This window comes from Malaclemys terrapin, chromosome 5, assembly GCF_027887155.1.
Source record: "Malaclemys terrapin pileata isolate rMalTer1 chromosome 5, rMalTer1.hap1, whole genome shotgun sequence".
In the NCBI taxonomy this organism is placed as follows: domain Eukaryota; kingdom Metazoa; phylum Chordata; order Testudines; family Emydidae; genus Malaclemys; species Malaclemys terrapin.
In genome coordinates, this window is record NC_071509.1 from 73,334,079 (window position 1) to 73,359,182 (window position 25,104).

At 39.3% G+C, this 25,104-nt stretch overlaps 1 protein-coding gene across 3 annotated transcripts in view; it reads right to left on the minus strand.

Annotated features, from left to right (window-relative positions):
• PALLD (palladin, cytoskeletal associated protein) overlaps positions 1-25,104 on the minus strand; it is a 319,604-nt gene that overhangs the window by 170,244 nt on the left and 124,256 nt on the right. For all 3 annotated transcript variants that reach the window (XM_054030227.1, XM_054030226.1, XM_054030228.1), the window contains exons 5-9: positions 23,096-23,201; positions 21,722-21,796; positions 20,302-20,443; positions 19,914-19,937; positions 1,346-1,465 (exon numbers count right to left, since the gene is read on the minus strand). In XM_054030227.1, the coding sequence (XP_053886202.1) occupies positions 1,346-1,465; positions 19,914-19,937; positions 20,302-20,443; positions 21,722-21,796; positions 23,096-23,201 (467 nt within the window). The remainder of the gene's footprint in view (positions 1-1,345; positions 1,466-19,913; positions 19,938-20,301; positions 20,444-21,721; positions 21,797-23,095; positions 23,202-25,104) is intronic.

Genomic DNA, 25,104 nt, shown 5'->3' on the forward strand with positions numbered 1-25,104 from the left:
AACTTGGTTACATTATTTTTCTAAACCTATCTTGCATAAATAAAAATTATTATTAAGAAACTAAAACTAAAATTTTGTTCCATTTGGTGCGTTCCATCGGAGTATGGCAACACACTTTGTAATATAGCTTCATCCATCAACTAGGTAGATATTTTTCCCACTCTATGGATGAGACACATTAGCCTCAAAAATGTGGGTGATTAGCCCAAGATCACACTGGACACCAGTGACAGAGCTGGAAATAGAACTGAGGTTTCCTAGCATCTCAGTCATTTGACTTAGTTGCAAGAAAAAATTCCCTACATGACCCACTAAGAAGCATGCTCTAACAGGTGGGTAATAAAGATGGTAGGGACTGGATTCATTTCTGTGGGTTGCTGGTTTTAGTACTGAGAACTTTTCAATAGACTTAAACTTAAGTTCCTTAAAAAAAAATTATTTCTTGTATCAAGAGAGTAACAGGCACATTTTAATGAACATAAATCACAGAATCATAGAAATGACGAGAGGTCATCCAGCTGAGCCCCCTGTGCTGAGGCAGAACCAAGTAATCCCTGACAGATATTTATCTAACCTGTTCTTAAAAACCTCCAGTGATGGGGATTCCACTGCCTCCCTTGGAGCCCTATTCCAGAATTTAACTACCCTTATAGTTAGAAAGCTTTTCCTAATATCTAACCTAAACAAATAACAGCCTTTTGACTGGTTTGATTTCTGGCATTCACACATTTTACTCCAGCTATTTATTCTTTAGGGTTCTATTTATTCAATCCCATTTCTACTTGATATTTTCTTCATAATTCCCTTGTGATGTTACTTTTTCCATGTTCATATTGCTTTATAATCATCCCTTTCATTAACACTTTGGCTGCTTAAATTATATCTTTTTGTTTATTTTATTCCTCTGTGTTTTTTTAGGCTCACTAAGCACATTAAAAGAGTGTTCACATGTCTGCATTGCTGCATGAAGAGGCAACTCTGATTCAACTGCAGCTACTTGATAGTACTTGACCCTCTCTATTAGCAGCTGGATTTCTGGAAAAGATTTATAGGAGTCCGTATGGCTCCTTTTTAAATGTCTTTTGAGGATAAATGCAATAGCCTTCCCTCATCTCCACGAAGGACAGCTTTCAGACTCAGAACGTAATCAGTCAGTGCTGGAAGACGTGGGAAGACTCACACAGAGATTGAACAGGAGATGCAGCAAGAAGTTGCCTAAACAAAATCTCTGTTTTGCAGCAACTATTTTCTACAAAGGAAGTAGCCAGATAACTGCCCAGATGTCATATACGTTAGACTAGCTAAGAACAGCAATATGCAGTTCTTCTGTCCTTTTGACACATACCTGAGCAGACGGTAAGTTGTGCACTGCTTGTCACTGACCCATATTCATTTGTTGCTGTGCATGTGAAGGTTCCTGCATCTTCAGGAAAAGTCTCTGCAATTACTAATGTACATATCTCTTCTAGAAATGAATAGAAAGGTACAAACCAATGATCAACTACGTAAGATGCTGTACATGGAATTGTGCATTTAAATATTTCAGTGCATTATGAGACAGACAGCTAAGGGTCAACCGCTAATCACTCAAAGTATATTGCTTTAAAAATGGTTGTACATCCTAAACAGATAGCTCAATAAATCTATGGTTTTCAAAGGGGCCTAAATCTAACCATTTTTTATATCCAAAGTTTTTTCCCACCCATATCTGTGTACACAAAAGCTGATTTTTGTCCACAAATTGCCTTTGCATATGCAAATAATCTAATTATCCAGTTTCCATATGCAAACACAGGTTGCATACTCTAATCCAAGTCATATCTACGCTTTTTTGCTTGCAGATTACAATACGTGATTAATCACAATTAATTTTTTTAAGTTAATCATGTGAGTTAACTGCGATTAATCTACAGCCCTAATAATTCTAAAATAGTTTCTGGAAGCAGATTTAAATAATCCCGATTTTTCACAGTTCTCATGGATAGTTTCATTCTAAGGCTGCTCAAGACAATTGGGGCAGGTCTACACTTAAAATGCTGTGGTGGTGCAGCCGTATAGCTGTAGTGCTTCAGTGAAAACATTACTACGCCAATGGGAGAGCTTCTCCTGTCGGTGCAATTAATCCACCTCCACGAGAGGCAGTAGCTATGTGAACAGGAAAAGCTCTCCTGTTGACATAGTGCTGTCTACAGTGGGGATTAGGTTGGTATAACTGCATCACTCAGGGGTGTGGATTTTTCACATCCGTGAGTGACAGAGTTATACCAACATAAATTTGTAGTGTAGACCCAGCCTTAAAAGCTTCATTTCATAACACCCATTTTATAACACCTCCCCATCCCTCCACACAGGTCACTGACTATTAAACACATACCACATTTTGAAAAGACCCTGCTTCAAAGGAAACAATTTTACACTCTAATGTAGAACTCTGCATATTCATCTGATTACCAAATACTACAACTGACAACCCACAGAGTTGGAAAAAGCAGCAGAATATTGAATTTCATATGGGAATTAGTGTATGGAAAAGAGCAGTAAGGCTGGGTCATTTACTAAAGCCTTCTCTTAGGTTAAATAATGAAGCTTTGGGAGTCATTCTTAAAGTTTCATTGAGGGCAGCAAACCAATGTCTCAATCAAAATTAAATGATTTTTCCTTTTTAAAATTATCATGTATCCAAAGACTTCCTGTGTTGGAGACAGGCTGAAAATGAATGACTAATTAAAAGTTTGGCATAGAATTTTTATTTTTTTCCAGACAATAGAACACTTTTTTTTTTTTGGCAGCACAGAACAGTCATTCTGTGTAATTGCAGTAAAGGTGTCTGGTTGTACTGTTGCATGCTGGATTTTATCTTACCCAGATGAAGATTAATGACTCATGAAAGGTCTTATCAGGTAAGTAATGGGTAACACAAGCTTCGTTTTGAACTTCTGAGGTCAGACTTTTCCGAGTCTTGGTGTGTTTTAGGAAGTGGACAGTCTAAGTAACTGTGTGCTATATTGTTAACTACACATGAATCCAGAAGGATGTAACAATCCCTTGGAATGGAATTTGATATGAAAACCATGCTGCTTAGTTTCCTGTTAAAGAACAGAAGAATTCCAAGTACTGAGTATTTCGGTATAACAAATGAAAATGGCAAACACCACATTTGTCACTCATGTGTTACTAGACACAAAGATACTAGCCATCTAGCAGAATTATTTTATTTCTGTAAGTGCTTATATAACAATACAATTTCTTAAAGTGATTAACAAGGGAAGCACTGAGAATTTACTTCTCAATAATGGATTGATTTAGTTTACTATGTATTCTATCATGATACATGTTATCTATTTAAGTAAAATATTTGCAAATACTATATTGCATTAATAATAAATCTCGTATAAGATAACAGTAATTACTATATTTTACAAACTGACTATTTCTGGGCTGGGTGATTGGACAGTCAAATAGAATTGTGTATTTTTGATGTTCCATTATGACAAAACCATGAGAAAACTGACCAAAGCTAGATCACAGTAGCTTCAAAAACCAATAAGAGCATCTGTCTAATTAAAAGATATTTGAGGGGTAAGCAAACTGCCATTGGTGTCAGTGGATTTGTTCCCCAAAACCATGACTGTTTTTGTCCCACCAAGAATTCTTGCAAAAGATTTTATTAGCAAATATTTGTATAAAACACTGGAGTAAAATATAAGTTCATTGTATGTAGGAATTAGGCAAATAACTCCCATAATAGAAGCTGGATAGCTAGTTCTCTGTGTATTTAGTTAAGTTTTAAATACTGATCTTGTGCAATTATTTCTTTCCCTGTTGCTGTGTTAAATAAAATCTGGTGATTTGAAGTAAATAATGTCTGTTCTATTTCCAGCAATCATCATCTGACAAATAATTTCATCACAGAAATGTGTTCCAGACGGCAGCTCTGAAATGCTGTTCTCAAGGCCTTGAACATATTTAACACTTGACTAAATGAATACAAAAGCATTTTGTTCGCTGAAACATGTAAAATGCTGAGGCAAGCAAGCACTTGATTATTTTGTCAGTTGGATAACAAGAAGGGTTGTATTTCACAGGTTGATCTTTTTTCATTTATTGCTTGTGAGACAGAATCGTCATAAGGGAGAACTAAATGTAGCTAAGAAACCCCTCACCACTATGTCTGCAATTAGTATATTTTCTATTAGATCTTTAGGGAACAAAGCTCTCCCCATGTCCATGTTGGTATTTCTGTTTTTAGTGTTCTGGAGCATTTTTACTAATTTCTCCTTGATGTAGTGTTTTCAGAGATGAGCATTTACTTCCCAGAATGTGTGTGCGCATCACATGAAAGGTGACACTTTTCTTTGATCTGCAGCTTTGATTTTCAACTTTGATCTTCAGCTTCCTCCATTGTGATGCACACGTAATCCTGGGAAACAAAGAGTTTTTGGCCATGATGCAATGTATAGAGCAACAGCTCTATGGATTTCATAGTTCCAAAGCCACAACAGAGTTTGCCATTAAAAAAAAAAAAAAAGAGTGGGTAAGCACAGTGGTCATTTTCTGCACTGTGAAAAACCTGTCAGATGTAAACCTGTCTCCTATTTCTAGTCTTGGTTCTTTATGCCCTGAGCCACCGCAGATTAAGAAACCAATGTACTCAACAGGTCCCCTCTAGTAAATTGGGAATCTGTCTGGAAGGCAGGGAGGAACAAGTAAGTGTAGAACAGAATTAAATTGAGTGTGACGAGAAACCATAGAGTTCCAGCAGAGACAAAGAGGAGCCTCAAATAAAAACAATAGATAATATCAGCTCAGTCTTGTGAAAACTCTGAACATTTGGTAATGAAAATAATGAAAACGTTAGTTGATGCCTTCTCTTTTATGTAGGGAATTCTGATCACTATTGCTGCACCTCACTCCCACCTACACAGCAGTTCCAGAGTGATTTCAGCCTGTATTCTCATGGGCTCTAAAATTAGAGATTAAAGTTTTACACCAGTTGAAAGATGCAGTGTTAAGATTTCAGAAGACATGCAGCACTGACTAACTCTGGAGATAGTTCATAGGATAGGAGCCACAAAATATTTGGTCAGAACTTAACTGAGGAGAGGTGTGATGGTTAGCAAAATGGTATAGTTTAGGGACCTGATACCTTATGAGCACCAGAATGAGAAAACAGCTGTTCATTGTGAGAAAACTGAGAAAACAGATTCTTAGTGGTGTTGGGCTCTTTACCAGCTAGGACAATATGTTTTAACCATGCCAAGCATCCTCTGCCAAACTACCCCTGGAAACAACTTAATTCATGAATATTTTAATCAAGACAAAATAAGGGGTTTTTTTTTGGTGGCAGCATCGAAAAAAAGTCACCCCCTAGGAATTAGCCACCAATGCTCTTGCGATGATCAGTTTTTGGGTGAGGAGAAGACAATTTGTTGTAAGATTTCTCTCTCCTATTTTGCCACTGTCTCTACCTATGCAGAGAGTAACTCCATTATGCCTAATGTGCATGGGGATGGAAGAATCTTACATTTTTGGATTTCACAAAGAGTTGAGAACATTCTGAAAATAAATAGAGAGCTGTACATTTGTTATACAACTAAATATATATGTGTGTGTCAGAGCCTGTATTGCAGCATAACTTGTAATTGACTATAAAAACATGGTAATAGGGTAACACGTATTTCCAATTATAAAGTCCCTAAGAACTAGTGAGCTAACCTGGGACTGGGAAGCAACAACATGCCAGCACAGCCTGAGCAGTATAATAAGGACAAGGACAGAATACAAAATACTGCAGATATACTGGGGTAGCAGAGGACAGCTGACAGAAGAAAACTGAGGTAGTGTAACTAGGGAGGTGGATCAGAGTAGCAGGGAAAGCTGGGCTTCTATTATCTCTAATCCAATTATAGTTTCTCTCTCTAATCTAGTGATAGCTTTAGTTTATTTTACATTTACCTTTCATTTCTGAATGTTGAGTTACCCCTCTGAATTTAGATGCTGTTGACCACATGTTCTCTTTTCTTTTACATAGTGAAGAGCCAGAACCTTAGCTGGTGTAAATTGAGATAGCTCTTTCAACTTGGGTGGAGCTACTCCAGCTGGGATCTGCCCTATAATGTGTATACTTATTTACTGAGAACTGGTTGTATTTTAAGTTTCACCAACTATCAGAAAGAAAAGGCTGAATTTTGGGGCAGTACTGTTACATTTGCATTACCTTTTCAGTTTCAAACTTAATGCAGCCATATTTGGAAATGTTGTACAGGGCTATTTCTTATCATGCACCCTTGGGCTACTGTAGCAAAACATGAACCCTAGAATGCATGATCCAAGATAAGTGATGTCTATCTTCTCAGAGGTTTTTGGTCAAATTATGCAGCATTGTACTTTGAAAGATTTTATGTGCAGCAATTTTCTGGAAATGTAAGAAAAATTATTTTATATAGTTTTCTTCTTACATGCCTTTAGACAATTGTCTTACAGTAATTCAATACAGTTTGTGGCTGGCTCCAGACAGCTGAGTAATGACCAAAGCATCAACAGCTGGCAAATGACTCTATGGGCTTTTTTTTTTATCCCCAAGCAGACTGTTCTTTGAAGGATTCAATCAGCATAAAGTCAAAATGTCAAAGAAAGAAGTACAGAGCAGGTAATTTGACAAACTGTGATGTTGGCCCTAAGTAATCTGACTAGTTATTAATTCACAAAACAGTCTGAAGAGATTTGTGATGCAGCCTGATTTCCGTCTAGACAGAGAAAGGAGTGTAAAACACATTAGGCAGATAGAACAGAACAGTGACAAGAAAAACCTGTTTCACAGTCTCTCAGCTGTATGAATTTATGGAGATCTCTGCTCCTATTTCATTATTATTGACCTATAAACATCTAGGACTCACTGAATTTGCATTGTAAGGTTTTTAGTCACAGTCGAACACTAGCTATATAACACATAGGATATGTGTAGCTTCAAAATATTTCAATAAATTGCTGAAACTGCATCCACCTCAAATTTTTGAGTACCCCACATACTAACACAAGTTTTCATAGTTTGTCAGCTTCCTCACACTTTACTCAGTTCTTGTGCATGTTCTCACTGCCTGCATTCAGCAGCAGTTGAAATTTGCTTGCTTATGAGCCATTTCTTTCACAGGTATTGGTTTAATCTGGTTTTCTAGAATCTGCATTGAAACACAAAGCAACAAGAAGGCTCCACTATATTTCTGGAATCAATTCAGCTGCTCATTGTAAAAAATGCAGTAAGGCTCCTCAACTCTCAAATTCTGCTCCTCACACAACAGGCAAAGTTAAAGTTCTCCCTATTTGGACAGATTCTGCTAATTTGAGTCATATTCCCTATACACATATAGTGTTTGATGCTGCACTGCTGAAACCAGTGGAAGCTTTATCATAACTTCAGTTGGTGCAGAATCGGACCCACTATGTGGAATATCACTGGGAATAGTAGAAACCAGAAAAAGCTAGTTCAACAATGGTACATGCAGAGAATCTCACATGGACACCAATGGGAGGGTATTCCATGAATAAAGCTGGCCAGACACAGAAATGAGACCATTCTGCACCTTCAAAGTGATGGTGTAGTACATTCCAGAGAGCTGGGGAAGAGACCGTCTCTTGAGTCAGAATCTCTCCTACTATTTCCCCATCTTTGTATAGGTAGTAGTTTTAAAATAATAATGACAGTAAATCAGTATTTATTTTTAATTATTACAGTATTAACTTCCTTTCAGTTGTACTCTACTTATATTTTAGCTATTAGTAATGCCACCACCACCTAGCTCTTGTAGAGCACTTTACAAAGGAAATGAGTATCATTATCCCCATTTTACAGATAGGGATACGGAGGACCAGGGAAGGGTAATGACTTTCACAGGCTCACTCAGCAACTAAAGGCAGAGACAGGAGTTGACCCAGTTCTCTTGAGTCCCAGTCCAGTGTCTGTCTTATCCAGTAGATCACACAGTCTCTTAAATAGAAGATAATTAGCTCATGTAGCACTATTCATCTTCAATGAGTGGTTAAAATTACTAAAATATGCAGAGACTATCACATCAATGAGAGTTAATTCTGACAATTTTAACTGGATGTGAAAAAAGCAAAAGGGAGATTTGTTGGTGAGCTGTAGACCTCCTAGAAAACTTTGCTTTAAGTTTTACTTGCTTCAGAAACCTTGAGATGTGCTGATGGGGTGAGTGAATAAAAGCTACATTTAGGAGATACAAAGCAGATGACTTGGTGGTAGAGAAAAGGGAAGCTACTTATCATGTACAGTAACTGGAGTTCTTTGAGATGTGTTATAGTTTGCACATTCCACTGATGGTGTGGCATGCACCTCATGTGCTAGAGATTGGAGTCTTTTTGGCCAGCAGTACCTAAAAGGAGTGCATGCACTTTTCAGTTCTTGTGCTCTGCTGTGAGGGCATATAAGAGCAAAGGACGACCACCCCCTTTCAGTTCCTTCTCACTACAGAATCTCTTACGATAGGACTCTGAAGAACGGATGCAAGGGTGGGATGTGAAATGTGCATACAGACAATACATCTTGAAAAACTCCAGTTTCTGTAAATGTAAGTAACTTTCCTTTCTACTTCAAGTGATTGTCCATGTGCACATTCCACTGATGGTGACTCCCAAACAACTATTATATTACGAAGGTAGGAGCTGGAAGTAGTTAAAACAATTATGGAAGGCTTCTGTTAAAGGCACAGTGTCATGAATGTGTGCATTGACACCCAAGTAGCAGCCTTTCAAATGTCTGATATGGGTAAGTTTCACAGTGATGTGGGCTGATATAGTGTTGTGGTCAAAGACACCCACGCAGTGATTTTAGTTCAAAGACTCAAGCCTGAGGCCAGTTTATTGACACATATACCAGTGCATTGGGGTACAGTCCGAAAACTGACACACCGAGGGCCGCTCGCAGGCGGGTTTTTATTTCATTAAACTGCAAGCAAAGTACAAACAATACGTCATGAATTAAGAAACTAGGGTTGGGGTCAGTCTCTCCCTTAAACCGAGAGTTAAGAAATTAGGGTTGGGGTCAGTCCCCCCTCCCCCCCAGTACCTTCCTCATTAATTTCCAAGAAGTGGGTGTTTATTTGGGTAGAGGGGCACTTGGTGGTTTTCCCCCGGGGTGGTACTTGGCACCAGTTTGGGTACATTTCTCAAGACACCTGTTATTTTCCGGGGTCTTTTGGTTAAAGATTGGGGGGGGGGTTTCCATGGGACACCTAAAGAGGATCTATGATTGGCTATTTTTGCAGCTAGCTGGAATCACGGAGTGGGTCACAGATCACCCAAAGGAGAAGCTGCATGAGTTAAGAAATTGCATTTAGCTAAAGTTACCTATTGCTTTACACAAGTGGTTATTATATTTCATTAGTCATGAACATATTTCATTAGTGCTGCTGCTGGGGCTTTTTTTTAATTCTTTCCCTCCTTGTCCCCCCCCCTCCTCTGGTCATGACCCTTGACCGAGTTTGGCAGGGAATTGTGCAGTCTAGTCTAGTTCAGGCCCTGGCCTGGGCCCTGGCCTGTACTGCTTTGTGTAAGGATAGTTAGCATAACAGATCTCTGTTGGAGGGTTTATTTTGGGGCCTTCAGATCCACAGCTCTGGCTATTAAAAAGAAGGCCCCCCTGTTCTATTTCCCCACAATAGCTTGCTCTCAGATGGAGTAAGTTCTGATCATGGATGGTGAGTCTACCTTGACCACCTCATAGCATATTTAATGCAACCAGAAATCCAGTCAGATAGTTTGTGAGATGACATTATTGACCCTTACATCCTTTCCATAATACAAACAGTCTAGGAGATGTTCTAAAACGTTTCATTCTATTTAGGTAGTAAGTAGGCCATGGTTCTCCTCACATCCAACACATGCAGTGTTGCCTCTAATTTGGATGTGTGAGATTTTGGAAAGAATACTGGTAAGTGTATTGGCTGATTGAGATGGAAATCTGCCACTACTTTGGGAAGGAATTTATGATGTGTCCTCATTCCTACTCTATCCGGGTGGAGTACTGTAAACAGTCATTAGCAGCTGAATCTCTCCTCTTCCAGCTGAAGTTAACACTATCAAAAATGCCATTTTCATTGACAGGTGCAGCAGGGAAGAGGAGGCCATTGGATTGAAAGATGGTCCCATGAGGGTTGCAAGCTCTAGGTTCAAGTCCAAGGAGGAATTGGTTCTTTGATAGGTGGGGATTCTTTAACTAGGCCTTTCAGGAATCTCACCACTGACATATGACAAAAGACTTTATAGTCCTCTACTGGTAGATGGTAGGTTGACTCTGACGCTGAATGTACCTTGACAGAGCTGAAACACAGGTTCTTGTTTTGAGTTCAAGTAGTCAAGAATCTGAAGGATTGAGGAGTGATGTGGAATCAATTATTTCTGATTACCCCAATGAGAAAATGCTGTCCAATTTGAAAGATAAGTTTGTCTCATTGATTCTTTTCTACTGCTTATCAGAACTTCTCTAACTGGAGAGGACCAAGCCTGCTCTACTGACAACATCCATCCGGCCTCCATATGAGGTGCAGGAGTGGTATATTTGGGTGTTGGATCTGACCCTGGTTCTGAGATAACAGATCAGGCAGCAGACATAAGGTCCTGTGTTGAGCTACTGAGAGTTCACTAGATCTGTTAACAAGAAGTGTCTGGGCCATGCTGGAGCTAAGAGGATTAGCTTGGTCAAGCCCTGTTTGAATTTGTGGAGCACTTTGGGAATTAATGAAGTTGAAGAGTAAGCATACATCAGAACTCCTGATCATGGTACCAGGAATGTGTCCACTATAGGTCCCTGACTTTGTCCTCCTTTTGAGCAGAATTGGACAGCTGCATTTGCATAGATTGGCAAAAAGGTTGTGATGATGTCTGCGAATATCCTCTCTTTGATTTCCCACTCATGATTTGGGAGAAAGCGTCTGTTGACATTGTTCACTCTGCAGTCCAAGTAAGCATATTGCCGGTAGGTATATTCAATGGTTGATGTACCAATTCCAGAGTCTGACTGCTTCCTGGCAAAGTGAGGAACATCTGGTCACATCTTGTTTGTTGATGTAAAACACGATTGTTATGTTGTCAGTCATTATTTGGACCAAGTGTCCTTATACTAGGGAGAGAAAAAACTCACAGGCCTTCTGTACGACTCTAGGAGATTGATGTGCATTCTTTGCTTTCTCAGGTACCATAGGCCCTATGTTGTTAGTTCATCTGTACAAGCACCACATCTCTGTAAGGAAGCATCCACGACTACTGTTGTGGAAGATACAGGTACTCTGAACGGGACCTTCTGCCTGCATTTGATGGGTCCTTCCACCATTTCAGTGAGAATAGGATCAAGGGTGGGATGGAGGCAGGCTTGTCCAAGTGATGTTTGGAGATTGTGTAACCAAACTTCGGCCAATCCTGCAAGCATCAGAGGTGAAGTCTGGCATGTGGAGTAGTGAATGTTCAGGAGCCTATGTAGCCTAGGAGGGCCAGGCATTACTTTACATTGGTATTTGGATTTCTTTCTAGCTGAAAAAGAAAGGGAAGACAGATTCTCAAACCTGTCTTGAGGAACAGGAGGTGGCAGAGTCCAGGACTGTGCCAATGAATTCATTCCTTTGGACTGTGGTTAAGCTCAGTTTCTTTGCTGACTTTCAAGCCTCACCTCCTGAAAAGATGGAGTGTGATGGAGATGGCTTTGGGGGTCTGAAGAGGCAATTTCCCCCATAACAGCCAATTGTCTAGGTAAAGATACATGTTGATGTTTTGTCTCAAGTAAACTGTTGCTAGTGATAGCACTTGGTGAATACCCTTGGTGCTGTGGAGTACCATCTGGTATTGCTAGTGGTCCTGTACCACTGTAAATCTCAGGTACTTCCTGTGGGGCAAAATGATGGAAATGTGAAAGTATACATACTGAATTTGAGAGATGCAAATCAGTCTCGTGACTTCGGTGTCATGATTATTGATGCTAGGGTGACCATCTGGATTTTTAATTTGTGAATAAAGGTATTGGTGTTCTGCAAGTCTAGGATGGGTTGCCAGCCTCTCTTTCTTCAGGATTAGGAAACTGTTGCTAAGGAAACCTTCCCTGTAAGGAACCCTTCTATTGCTCTGAGAGAGGGGCAGGAGGATCTTGTGACATAGTAGATCCTTGTGAGAAGGGTCTCTGAAAAGAGACAAGGAAGGAGGTTAGGGGTAGGCACTGTAGAAAACTTGATGGAATAGTCATGCGTTATTGTATACATATTGGTAAGAGACCCAGTATGCCTGAAGTGAGCTAACAGTTTTCTGAAGGGGAGGTCATAAATTTCTGGAGCTGATGGAGGAAGGACACATCTCTTGACCATCCCATCAAAATGAATGCTTCTGGAACTGAGAAGATTGGGAAATTTGTGGTGGAACAGTGAGTTGTCTTCTCCTATGGCGATGCTGTGGTTTCCTGGGTTGTTCTGAAGACCTTTGGTGGTAAAAGAGTACTGGATTGGTCTCCATAAGGGATACTTCTGTTTCATTTGTTTCCCCTTAAGAACTTGTATGTACTCTGAAGGAAAAGAAGGTGTCTCATGAGTCTTTCAGTGGGGACTATCAGGGGCCAAGTCAGTTTTAGAGCTGAGCAATATGACTGCTTTTAAAGGTAAGTCCTCCACCACTGTTTGGACTTCTCCATGATGCCAGATATATGACAACAGCTATTGCCATTGAGCTGGCAGCCATATCTACTGCATCCAGTGCTGCTTGAGACTCTTCTGGCTAGAAGCTAGACTGCATTATCTAACAGCACATAGTCTTTGTGACTGTCACTCAGAAGGTTGTCTGTGAAGCAAGCAGTCTTTCTTGTATGCAGAAATTATATCTGGCTAATAGGACCTCATAACTGGCTACACAGAACTGTAGGATTGCTGAGGAGTAGGCTTTCTGGCCAAGGAAATCTAGTTTCTTTAGCTCTTTTTCATTTGGTGTGGATCAGAATTGTTTTGCCTCTTTGTTTACCACAGCAATTACAAAAGAAGATGGAGCATGATGCATGTTAAAGAATTCCACACCCATAGGTAGGCAACTGATACTTTTTATCTGTGCTGGGGGATGTAGTGGTACAGAAGCAGGTGTCTGCCACAAGTTTCTGGCTGGATCTATGATGGTCTCGTTAATTGGGAAGGCTGACTTCCTCACTGCAGAGGCTTGATGTATGTGCACCAATTTATGTCCTTTGCCATATGGATTTGGATGGTCTCTGCCACCCTCTTTAATGTGTGTTGGAAACCCTTATAGTTGTCCATTTGTGGGGGTGGGTGGCACTAAGACCTCATCAGGGGATGAGGAGGAAAGAATGACTGGTGCTGGCAGGTTGCACTGGTCTACAATTTTTGAGAAGTCGTCTGCTTCAGAGATAAAATGTGCTATTTATTTTGTATTTTGATGTTCTGAATTCAAATATGACAATTAAAACAACTGATTGGCTACTGTTTCGAAGATATTTAAGATTTTACATTTTATGTCTATGTATATTGTGTAGATAGTAGAGTTTTTATCATAAATTGTAAACCTAGGTCTTTTCATGTGTTTATGGTTGCTTTACATGATAATATTTCACCCGTCCTGTTTATGTAACACTTTAAAAATCAGCAAAAGGGTTATATAAATAAAATTTATTATGAAACAAAAGGCAAAAAACTATTCTGTACATAGTTTAGTCCTATTCAGTGTCTACTCGGCGCTTCTTGGCTTGTCTCTTGTATTCATTAAATGGAGCATCTCTTGTCACTGTCCAGCAATAGTCTGCAAGCATTGATGGGTTCCATTTGCCCAGATAGCGTTTCTCCATTGTTGCAATGTCCTGGTGAAATCGCTCGCCGTACTCATCGCTCACTGCTCCGCAGTTTGGTGGAAAAAAATCTAGATGAGTGTGCAAAAAATGTATCTTTAGTGACATGTTGCAACCAAGGCTTTTGTATGCCTTGAGGAGGTTTTCCACTAACAACCTGTAGTTGTCTGCCTTGTTGTTTCCGAGAACATTTATTGCCACTAACTGGAAGGCTTTCCATGCCGTCTTTTCCTTGCCACGCAGTGCATGATCAAATGCATCATCTCGAAGAAGTTCACGAATCTGAGGACCAACAAAGACACCTTCCTTTATCTTAGCTTCACTTAACCTTGGAAATTTTCCACGGAGGTACTTGAAAGCTGCTTGTGTTTTGTCAATGGCCTTGACAAAGTTCTTCATCAGACCCAGCTTGATGTGTAAAGGTGGTAACAAAATCTTCCTTGATTCAACAAGTGGTGGATGCTGAACACTTTTCCTCCCAGGCTCCAATGACTGTCGAAGTGGCCAATCTTTCTTGATGTAGTGGGAATCTCTTGCACGACTATCCCATTCGCAGAGAAAACAGCAGTACTTTGTGTATCCAGTCTGCAGACCAAGCAAGAGAGCAACAACCTTCAAATCGCCACAAAACTGCCATTGATGTTGGTCATAGTTTATGCACCTCAAAAGTTGTTTCATGTTGTCAGAAGTTTCTTTCATATGGACTGCATGACCAACTGGAATTGATGGCAAAACATTGCCATTATGCAGTCAAACAGCTTTAAGACTCATCTTCGATGAATCAATGAACAGCCTCCACTCATCTGGATCGTGAACGATGTTGTGGGCTGCCATCACACCATTGATGTTGTTGCAGGCTACAAGATCACCTTCCATGAAGAAGAATGGGACAAGATCCTTTTGACGGTCACGGAACATGGAAACCCTAACATCACCTGCCAGGAGATTCCACTGCTGTAGTCTGGAGCCCAACAGCTCTGCCTTACTCTTGGGTAGTTCCAAATCCCTGACAAGGTCATTCAGTTCTCCTTGTGTTATGAGATGTGGTTCAGAGGAGGAGGATGGGAGAAAATGTGGGTCCTGTGACATTGATGGTTCAGGACCAGAAGTTTCATCCTCTTCCTCTTCCTCGTCTGACTCAAGTGAGAATGATTCTGGTGCATCAGGAACCGGCAGTCCTTCTCCGTGGAGTACTGGGCATATAGCTGATGGAATGTTTGGATAATGCACAGTCCACTTTTTCTTCTTTGACACACCTTTCCCAACTGGAGGCACCACGCAGAATTAACAATTGCTGGTATGATCTGTTGGCTCTCTCCAAATCATTGGCACTGCAAAAGGCATAGATTTCCTTTTCCTGTTCAACCACTGGCGAAGATTTGTTGCACAAGTGTTGCAGTATATGTGTGGGGCCCACCTCTTGTCCTGATCTCCAATTTTGCAGCCAAAATAAAGGTGATAGGTTTTCTTAACCATAGTGGTTATACTATGCTCTTGTGATGCAAAAGTCACATCACCACAAACATAGCAGTAGTTATCTGCACTGTTCACACAAGTACGAGGCATCTCTGCTCACTTTGGCTAAACAGAAATGTGTCCCTTTGCAAAATCAAACACTGAGAAATAAGAGAGCACGACACTGTATGATTTCTAGAGCTGATATAGGGCAATTTGTTCAGCAGAGCGATGTAAGCTTCGTTATGATTGCATCATCCATGACTTCTAGGAATAACATGATGCAATTCATATCATGTATGATGCAATACCAGCTTCAGATTGCATCATTCATTGTTTTGCCTCTACAAGTTGTTGAGGGCTGTGGAGACAGGCTGGGTAAGTAACTCTGTTGCTGAAGTAGAATTTCCTTGTCCTTCAATTCCAAAGAGGAATCCCAGAAGAATGTATAACTTGGATCCATGAGATTTGCCCTCAGAGATTTAGGGATCAAACTACAAGATAGATCATTGTGTGGAAGACAACAGCAGGGACGACTGTGGTTCTGGGTGAATCTGCAGGTCCACTGGTGCCAGTATCTAAATAGTGCCAGGCAGGGTGGCATGTTCAGGTGCACGGGAACTGGTTTTGTCAGGACATTATGGCAATTTCTGCCACCGTGATGGTGAACTGTCCTGATTGGCTTGATTCCAGTGCCAAAAGAGTCAGTGCCTGGACCACTGAAGTAGGCAGTGCCATGGTTGGTGCTATACTCTTTCCTGACCATCTGGATTTTGGTGCCAGATGCTTCAGTGCCATATGGTTTGAACAGTCTTGAGAGTGAGCTTCAGTGGGAACCCTTTTGGGTTGCAAAGTCTCAGACAACATTCAGTGCCACGGTGAGGTTTTCCTCTTAGAGGAAACTCTGTTGAGCGACCTGCCCCGAGTTCTTCTAGCTCCCTGCAGTCTAAGGACAACGCTATTGTCATGTTTGCAATTTGAGTCGGAGCTCTTGAAGGCCAAGAGTTTGCATTTATACGCAGGCTTGGAAGATCCCTGTACATTGGAATCTAGTGAGCCTGGTTCAGAAGTGGGTCTCATTGACTTGATCATTAGGAAGACCTAACGGCAGCCCTCCCTGTCCTTTCTAGCTTGGGAGCTGAAGGACCTGCATATTACGCATTTACCAGGAATAAGTGATTCTCCGAGAAAACAGAGGGACTTCAAGTGTTTGTTTGAAGCTGGGATAGTTCCCTCCCATGAAGGGCAGTGTTTTAATCCCAGCAAATCAGATGACACCAGGCTACCCGGGTGAGCTCTAAGAACTAAAGATTGCAACAGGCAACCAAACTATAATATAAACCTATTAGCTAAAACTACAAGAAGGGGCTGGCAGTTTCTTGGACTGTTGGGCTCTATCTCTAAACCATGAGAGGAACGGAACAGCAGCAAGCACATCTCTCCTTTACATGCCCTTGCAGTGGAGCACAAGGATTGAATAGCACATGCATGCCTTATGGATACTGCTGGTCAAAAAGACTCCCACCTCTAGTATATGAAGCACATGCACACATCAGAGGAATGTGTATATGGACAATCACTTGTGGGAGCACTGCTGATACTATTGATATAGATATGCCAAGGGCTTCTCTCAGAACACCAAGTGTATTAAATCTAGAAACAGAATTTGAAACAGTCCTTATTTTCAAAGAATACTAATTTCAATTTTTTCAAAGGAACTTATCACACTGATCTGCTTTGTTTTATAACATTTAAAAAACAATAACTTGAGTAGTCATTTTGCTACAACAAGACATAGCGTGGGGGAAGTTTTCAGTAGTGCCACAGAAATTTAGGAATACAGCTCCCATTGACTTTCAACGGAATCTGGGATCCTAAACACAGCGGGGCTAAATATTTTATGCAAAATCTTTTTTCATCCCAAAATGCAGTCTTTGATTGGCTAAAACAAATTCAGGTAGACTTTGGCAAATAATTTTGGTTAAAAAATTTGGAAATGTCAAAACAGTTTCAGCATTTCTGAAACTAAAAACATTTCCACGTTTTGGAAAAACATTTTATTTTGGAATTTCTCTCAATTTTATTAAAAAAAATTTGTAAATTAAAAAAAAAACAGAATCAAAATAAAATGTTTTGTTTGGCACTGACAAACATTTTCGTTAACACAAAATGAAATTTTTCTCTACATATTGGTTTGCCAAAAATTACTAAACATTTTCATTTTGGGTCAACCTGGAACAATTTTCTTTTTCAATTTTTTGGACCTGCACACAAATCAAATAGTCAGTTATTTGTGCAGCTTTAGCATAAAATCCCTTAGTTACTTTTGAATATCTCCTTCTTTAGCCCAATTTATCTGACCACCATATAACCAAACTCCTAGTTAACCAACAGTCAATTACAGCCCACAATGGCAATGCATACCATATGTTACTCTCCTGCATATCCAAAGGCTTCAGAGGTCTCTGAAACACTTCAGAAAAATTGGATTGTACTGTAATTGACATCCTTAACAAATATAGACTAGTGTATAATTATAACCCAAACCCCATAGTTAATACCTGGACTCACTGTTAAACCTTGTGAGAGGCCAGTTTGAGCAAATATACTGTTTTCAACTTTCTTTTAAGGTTGTTACCTAGCACATCTCACATTTCAGGCCTCAGTAAACCAGGTGGGGCAGTTGCATTATAAAAAAAATAGGCACATATGCAAGTTTTGTATTTATTCCCATGACAACTGATGCCCAAAATAAGTAATGGGATTGCATGCAGCAATCTGCACACCCATCTCTCCACATCCTCTGCTAATCAATATTTTCAAGGTCCAAAACTGAGGCACTGTGTCTGGGGGCACAATAGGCAAGTGTTTTGCTGGGGGGATAAGGGAGGTTGGTGGAGAAGTGAGGTGAAAAAAGGAGCATCCTCCTTCTCTCTTCCAGCTCAGTTTCATAAAAGACATGGTGGAAGATCATAGTTATCCATATTAGCTCTTCACTGTTTTTTCTTAGTTCCAAACCCTTCCTCTTCAACCTAGATTTTACCCTAGATCCCTCATATGCACACCACCAATTCACCTACCCAAATCCCCAGCTGACACCGTTCCCCCGTATTGAATCCCGCCAATTCACCCCATGCCCGCCAGTGCAGCATCTCAAAGCCCCTAGGCTCCTCTAACCAAGTCCCTATCAGTTCAGAAACATCCTACACAACACCTATGTCTCAGGCAGAAATTCTTTTCTTCTGCCTTAACTTCTCCACATCTGAATGCTTGTTTATTTATTAGTTCTGAGCCACCTCCTGTCTCTTACCCCAAGGCTCAGAACACCCCACATTCACACACAACCCTCCATGTGCAGAAAACCAGCCCCAGGCTAAGAGCCCTTTACCTTGCTACTTGTCATCCTCTACCACCAAGCTAAGAGGCATCCCCTCCCCCATTTGTTGTTTGATCTGGGAAAGTAGGAGCACAGGCAGCATATGAAAACAGCCCTATACTCTGCTTATGTGATAATGAACAGAAATAACCTTGCTCTGTGCCTCCTCTGCCCAAATAAATCTGTTAGTCTTTAAGGTGCCACCAGACTCCTTGTTGTCTCTGCTATCTGCCACTTACGTGCTGCAGGGCCAGTTCCCTGCCAGTCAGCCAAGTGTATTACATTACAGTGGCTGGAGCAACTCTAGTCATAGCAAGAGTTCTCACTGGCAGCAAGTAATGCTACATTCTGTAGTTTGAGCCAGAGAATACAATGTTGGGACAGTAGTGGTAGTATTTAGCCCCAGTAGTTCCTACTAACTAGTTTTTCCCTTGACTTAATCTCTGGAGAAAGGGAGAGGAGGAGGGTTGGCTGCAGTGCTCTTATAGGACATTTGCCAAGCAATCTATGCAAAAGCCTAAACAATTGCTTCAGAAGAAGCCATTTTCTTTCAGTCTCACAGAACTGGAGCTAGATGGTGCCATGCTGGTGATTTTAGTGATTTCTTGCACAAACATAAAAATGGTATGGCATGGGAGAACATATGTTCCAATTCCTACAACTTCCAGCTGATAGTCCAAAAAAGTCCATAACACAACGTGTGAAGAGTGAAATAAGGAGGTAGAGAGAAACGTGCAAATGGACAGACCATTTTTATGCCTGCTGAGTTCCAAGAGTCATACCCTGTGAATAAACTGGAAAGGCTCACTAGAACTAAAGGTGCTTATTTTGAGCCAGCTCTGCTTACATTTAGGACAGCTTGCATCTGAGAAGCCAGACTGAGGAAACCAGCATTTAGTGGTCTGGTGTTACAAAACTATGCAAGTAGAATTTGGGTGATGGAATTTTGTGGGGATTGTTTTTCCTCATTAGCTTGCAAGTTGCTCATTTTCTGAGAATAAAGATAGTTTAAAGGTTTTGTCAGTGGGGAGCTCGATATTGGTCTGAATGGAATTTACTGTTTAACGAATACAGGAATGGATGTAAAGCACAGTGCAGAATATGAAGCCTGTGATAAAAGAATAGATTGTCTTTAAGGGGGTTTCATATTACCAATGTGCTCCAGAAATATTGTTCTATTTATGGCTTCAATGCAAACACAAAGAGCTAGTGAATCAAAAGATTATTTTTTCATATGATTCTTACCAGGTTCAGCTGCAGACCGGGGCTCTGGATATCACATTATCCAAGGAGAAAATAAACAAGAAAAATGTATTAGAAAGAGGTTACATTAATAAAAATAATAGAAGTTCTGTATAGAAATACTACAGGCAAGTACAGTATCTATGCAGATGATACTGGCAGGAAAAATCAAGGATGACATTCATATCACCTGCCTATAATAGTTCTTCTGGAATTAATTTACTTGGTCTGTATTACTATTACCCACATAAGTGGATAAGAGGTTTTCCCTTTATCCAGAACTCAATCCTTATGGTGGAAAGTGACTGCTTTGACTGACTGAGGCTAATTCCATGGTGCTTTCTTGAGAATACATGAATATTATTGGGCTAGCCAAAGGGCTATTTCTTACTTTTCTGGAGAATTCTGAAATCTGGAGAATCTTGGATTTCAACATCCTGTCGAAACCACTCGACGTGCAAGGGAGGAGCTCCCCTGACTCTGCACTCTAGTACAACAACCTGTCCTTCAGATGCTGTGGAGTTTTGCAGCTCCTGAAATGTGACAAACATACTTTAAATTAACAAAAAACCCTACATACTTTAAAACAATCAAATCAAACTTCCCATCCTCAATTTATTTCATTGTGTCATAACATTCTGCTGATTTTCTTTTCCAAGAACAGTGTTTTCAGTTGGAATATGTTTAATACAGGGTCTATTTTTGAATACATTCTTATCATGGTTACAGAAGAAGTAGTGCACTGCTTGTTCTCTAGGAGGCTGATCTTCTGAAAGCAACATCATTGAGGAGAAAGTGGAAAATGGTTAACGCCAAACATCCACAAGAGGTGGATGTCAACAGATAGTCTTCTATCTTATTTTTTACCCCATGGTGTGAAATGAAGAATTTTCAGCTGGCACACATCTTTTGTTAACTACATATTGGCTAATCTGGACATGAGAGAATAAATTGTTCTTGTTAGTCAATACATATACTGTATGTTAAGCACAGTATTAATATAAGTGTTGGGAAGTTATGTTAACTGAATGTATTATACCCGCCTCACAATTCTGTCCAGCCATGTCAAGTATACCATAACACCTTGCATTAGCTGAAGTAAGCTTTGGCTTAAGTAGACAGGAAAACTGTCAGAATCAGGACACGAGTGTGTTACCATAGCAACAGGTAGGGAGTTACTCTCACAGGTTAATAGTAGAATGTCCCAAAGGGAAAAGGACGAGATATATGAATGTCCTATCCTGGTACAAACCTAGACGGTACCTTCATGGACCAGTACCTGAAAGGCTAGTACCCAAGACAAAGATAAGGAAAGGAACAGAACAAGTAGTTAAGGAAAATTGGAAAAACTGGTGGTTTGAATTTTAGTGACATGTAAAGAGTTTTGTAACTTCTACAATCATCCTATAAATACTCCTAGCTAAAATGTGTTAGTTGGTGAGCACATCCATTATTGTTAAAATAACTTCAAAACCATTAGATTTTATTATCCAGGATGCAATCATGGGAATGGGTCTTTCTTATTAGCATGTGTTGCCAAATGTTTTGTTTTTAATTTTTGTAGCCATGGCCAGTGATAGGTATGCGACAAACACATTTAATTATTTAAAACATTTCAATAGTGCAGAAGAACAGGAAATTCACTATTACAATGTAAAGCTTCTTTTCCTAAGTGGCCACTAGTACCTACAAGGAAAAGGACCCATAACAAACTATATAAAATATATGTTTTAATGTGATTAAAGGATTCATGCATTATTAGAGACTGGAAAGTAAAATGTAGACTGTATATAATGATAGAGAAAACAGACCTTTGTAAAAATGGGTGTGGAGCAGACAGGCTTGGATCCATCTAGTCGGTACAGATATGACGTAGGACTTTGGACCTAGAAAATCAAAAATGACAGTCACTTGAAGCGCTAAATGTATTATTACTGTAAAGTTTGAATATGCTCTGATAATATGATCAATATAGATCTAATGCAAATCCAACTACATAATCCTGCAAAGGAGTTTTTATTATAGTACAATCATTGTGCAACTTTACTATTTCACATGTGTACTTCTGCAATCAAAACACAAGATTTAAAGGTTTTGATGCTCCACATGAGAATTTTCAGAGTAACAGCCGTGTTAGTCTGTATCCGCAAAAAGAAGAACAGGAGTACTTGTGGCACCTTAGAGACTAACAAATTTATTAGAGCATAAGCTTTCGTGGACTACAGCCCACTTCTTCGGATGCATATGCATCCGAAGAAGTGGGCTGTAGTCCATCTTCGGATGCATATGCATCCGAAGAAGTGGGCTGTAGTCCACGAAAGCTTATGCTCTAATAAATTTGTTAGTCTCTAAGGTGCCACAAGTACTCCTGTTCTTCTTTTCACATGAGAATTGTGTTCCCAACTGTCATTACCTTAATGAGTTGTGTGTGTTTGGTATCTGATCATCTTTAAAATATGTCCCCAAAATGAAGTAGTTCTGCATCACCTATTATTACGTACCATATAACAATGTAGTATGTTATTAAAAAAAATAATCTAAGAACTAGGAGGGCTTGAACCAATGTAACAAAAGGAGAGAGGAAGAGGACTTAATTTCAATTAAGTTAATATTGAGAGAAAATGTGATTGTCTAAAGACCAACATAGATACTTTATAACTTACAATCACTTTAGGCAAACTTATTTCCAACTGCTGATGTAAAAAACAGCAAAGTATAACTGAAACCACAACCATTTGATTTAAGTTAACCACAGAAAATAAAGATTAAAGAGTCATTTTGTGCTAAAAGTATGTAATTAAACATCATATGCATAGGGAGTTCTGAGCAGTGTAAAAAGAATACACATAAGAATTATCATAAATCATATTAATGTAGCATACTGTGTAGTATTCAGTACATTATCAAGTGCTCAGATATTATGGTTATGACTGTGGTGTAAAAACCTATATAGCACATATGTGCACATGCTCAAATACTTTATTTGCTCCCATTCAGTGTAAGTAACTTCAAAACATTTTTTTTACTGTTAATCTTCAGATTGCAAATGGCAGTTCAATGATTTTAAGTTAAATAATATGAAGTATGATCCCTCATCCCCCAAAATGGCAATTCTGCCCCCCAAATATTTAATTTTGAGAGAGATATTTAATATATTTGACTGACTTAACATGATGTCTGAGTACCTGTTGAATGGGTACAGAGATAGGCTGAATTACAGCTGTGGTGACTCCAGCCTTTGGAGTAGAAGATCCTATTGTTAAGGAAACAGAAGTGGTTTTCTTCTGGGCCCTGGAAAAAAAGGGGGAAAAAAAAACATTTTTTCAGATCATATAACAGTTATCGAATGTGTTACTTTGGAACCAACGTAAACTCAAAATTCTTACAGGATTTGAAAGGGATGACACTATATTTTATTTGCAATGTTGTTGTAGCTTCATTGGTCCCAGGACATTAGACAGACAAGGTGGGTGAGGCAATATCTTTTATTGGACCAACCTCTGCTCGTGAAAGAGACAAGTTTTCCAGCTTACACAGAGCTCTTCCTTCAGGATGTCTGAGTACCTGTTGTAAGGTACTGAGTACCTTCAGGAAGAGCTCTGTGTAAGCTAGAAAGCATGTGTCTTTCAGCAACAGAAGTTGGTCCAATAAAATATTACCTGAACCACATTGGTCTTTTTACTATATTTTATTGTCTATCCCCCTCCTACCTATCTTTGTCTCTATGCAATTTATAAACTCGTGCTGATCACACTGCCAGATTAAAATTACAAAATCAGCTTCCATCTTAGTCCATGCTTATAACCTTCCAAAATATTAACTTTGGGCTAAGATAGAGAATATCAGCCCGAACTCAATCCCTTCATCAGCTGCTTTTCAGTTATGTAAGTATTTAAATTGTAACACAAAACATTTTATTTAAAAACACAAACTTGACATTCATTCAAGTCCTCTGAAGATTAGTGCTTTTGCTTTGGAAGGAGACTCGACAAGGACGGGAGATGCAGCACATACACTGTTGCTAGCACAATATGTTTGACAGAGATTATTTCCATGAAAGAAACCAATAAAATAAAATTCTGAACATCCAGGATAGGAGAAAGTGTTGAACATAAACAATTTAAGGCTTCTTGCATTCTAAAATACCTTGCAAATTCTAAGATTTAATCTGGAAAATAAGTTTCTCTCTTTTCACATTGCAAAGAAACAGTTATCACAATATAAACAGATATATTACTGCCAGGGCCGGCTCCAGGCACCAGCTTGTCAAGCAGGTGCTTGGGGCGGCCGCTCCGGAGAAGGGCAGCACGTCCAGATATTCGGCGGCAATTCGGTGGACAGTCCCTCACTCCGCCTTGGAGTGAAGGACCTCCCGCCGAATTGCCGCCGCAGATCGTGATCGTGGCTTTTTTTTTTTTTTTTTTGGCTGCTTGGGGCGGCCAAACCCTGGAGCTGGCCCGGATTACTGCTTGTTTAAGTTTCAGAGAAAACTCTCATCACTACATCCACCCTTTTTCTCTCCTTCTGGGAACATCCAAAAACTTAGAAACTAAGGAAGATATTGGATACAGGTGAGTAAGCAACATTTTGTTTTGGGTAAAATTTCTCAAAGTTGTAAAATTGTTCATTTTGCTTTTTAACTTTCAAAATTTTACTTTTCCAAATTTCAGATACATCTTTTAAATGGGAACATTGGTATATATACCGTTACTTGAATGCTTCCCCCTACCCCAAAATGTTTATTCAAATTCAGTATTGCCAAAGTATTTCCAAATATAAATTTGGCTCAGCTAAACTACTGGGAAATTTACCCTTTTGTCACAGAAATGTATGTATTATATATACTTGGGCTGTCAAGCAATTAAAAAAATTAATCACTATTAATTGCGCAATTAATCACACTATTAAAACAAAAGAATACCATTTATTTAAATATTTGTGGATGTTTTCTACATTTTCAAACATATTGATTTCAATTACAACACAACAGAAAGAGTACAGTGCTCACTTTATATTTATTTTTATTAGAATATTCGCACTCTAAAAAACAAAAGAGATATGAGGTGCATTGAAAAATACTATTTCTTTTGTTTATAATTTTTACATTGCAAATATTTGTAATAAAAAATTATATACACTTTGATTTCAATTACAACACAAAATACAATATATATGAAAATGTAGAAAAACATCC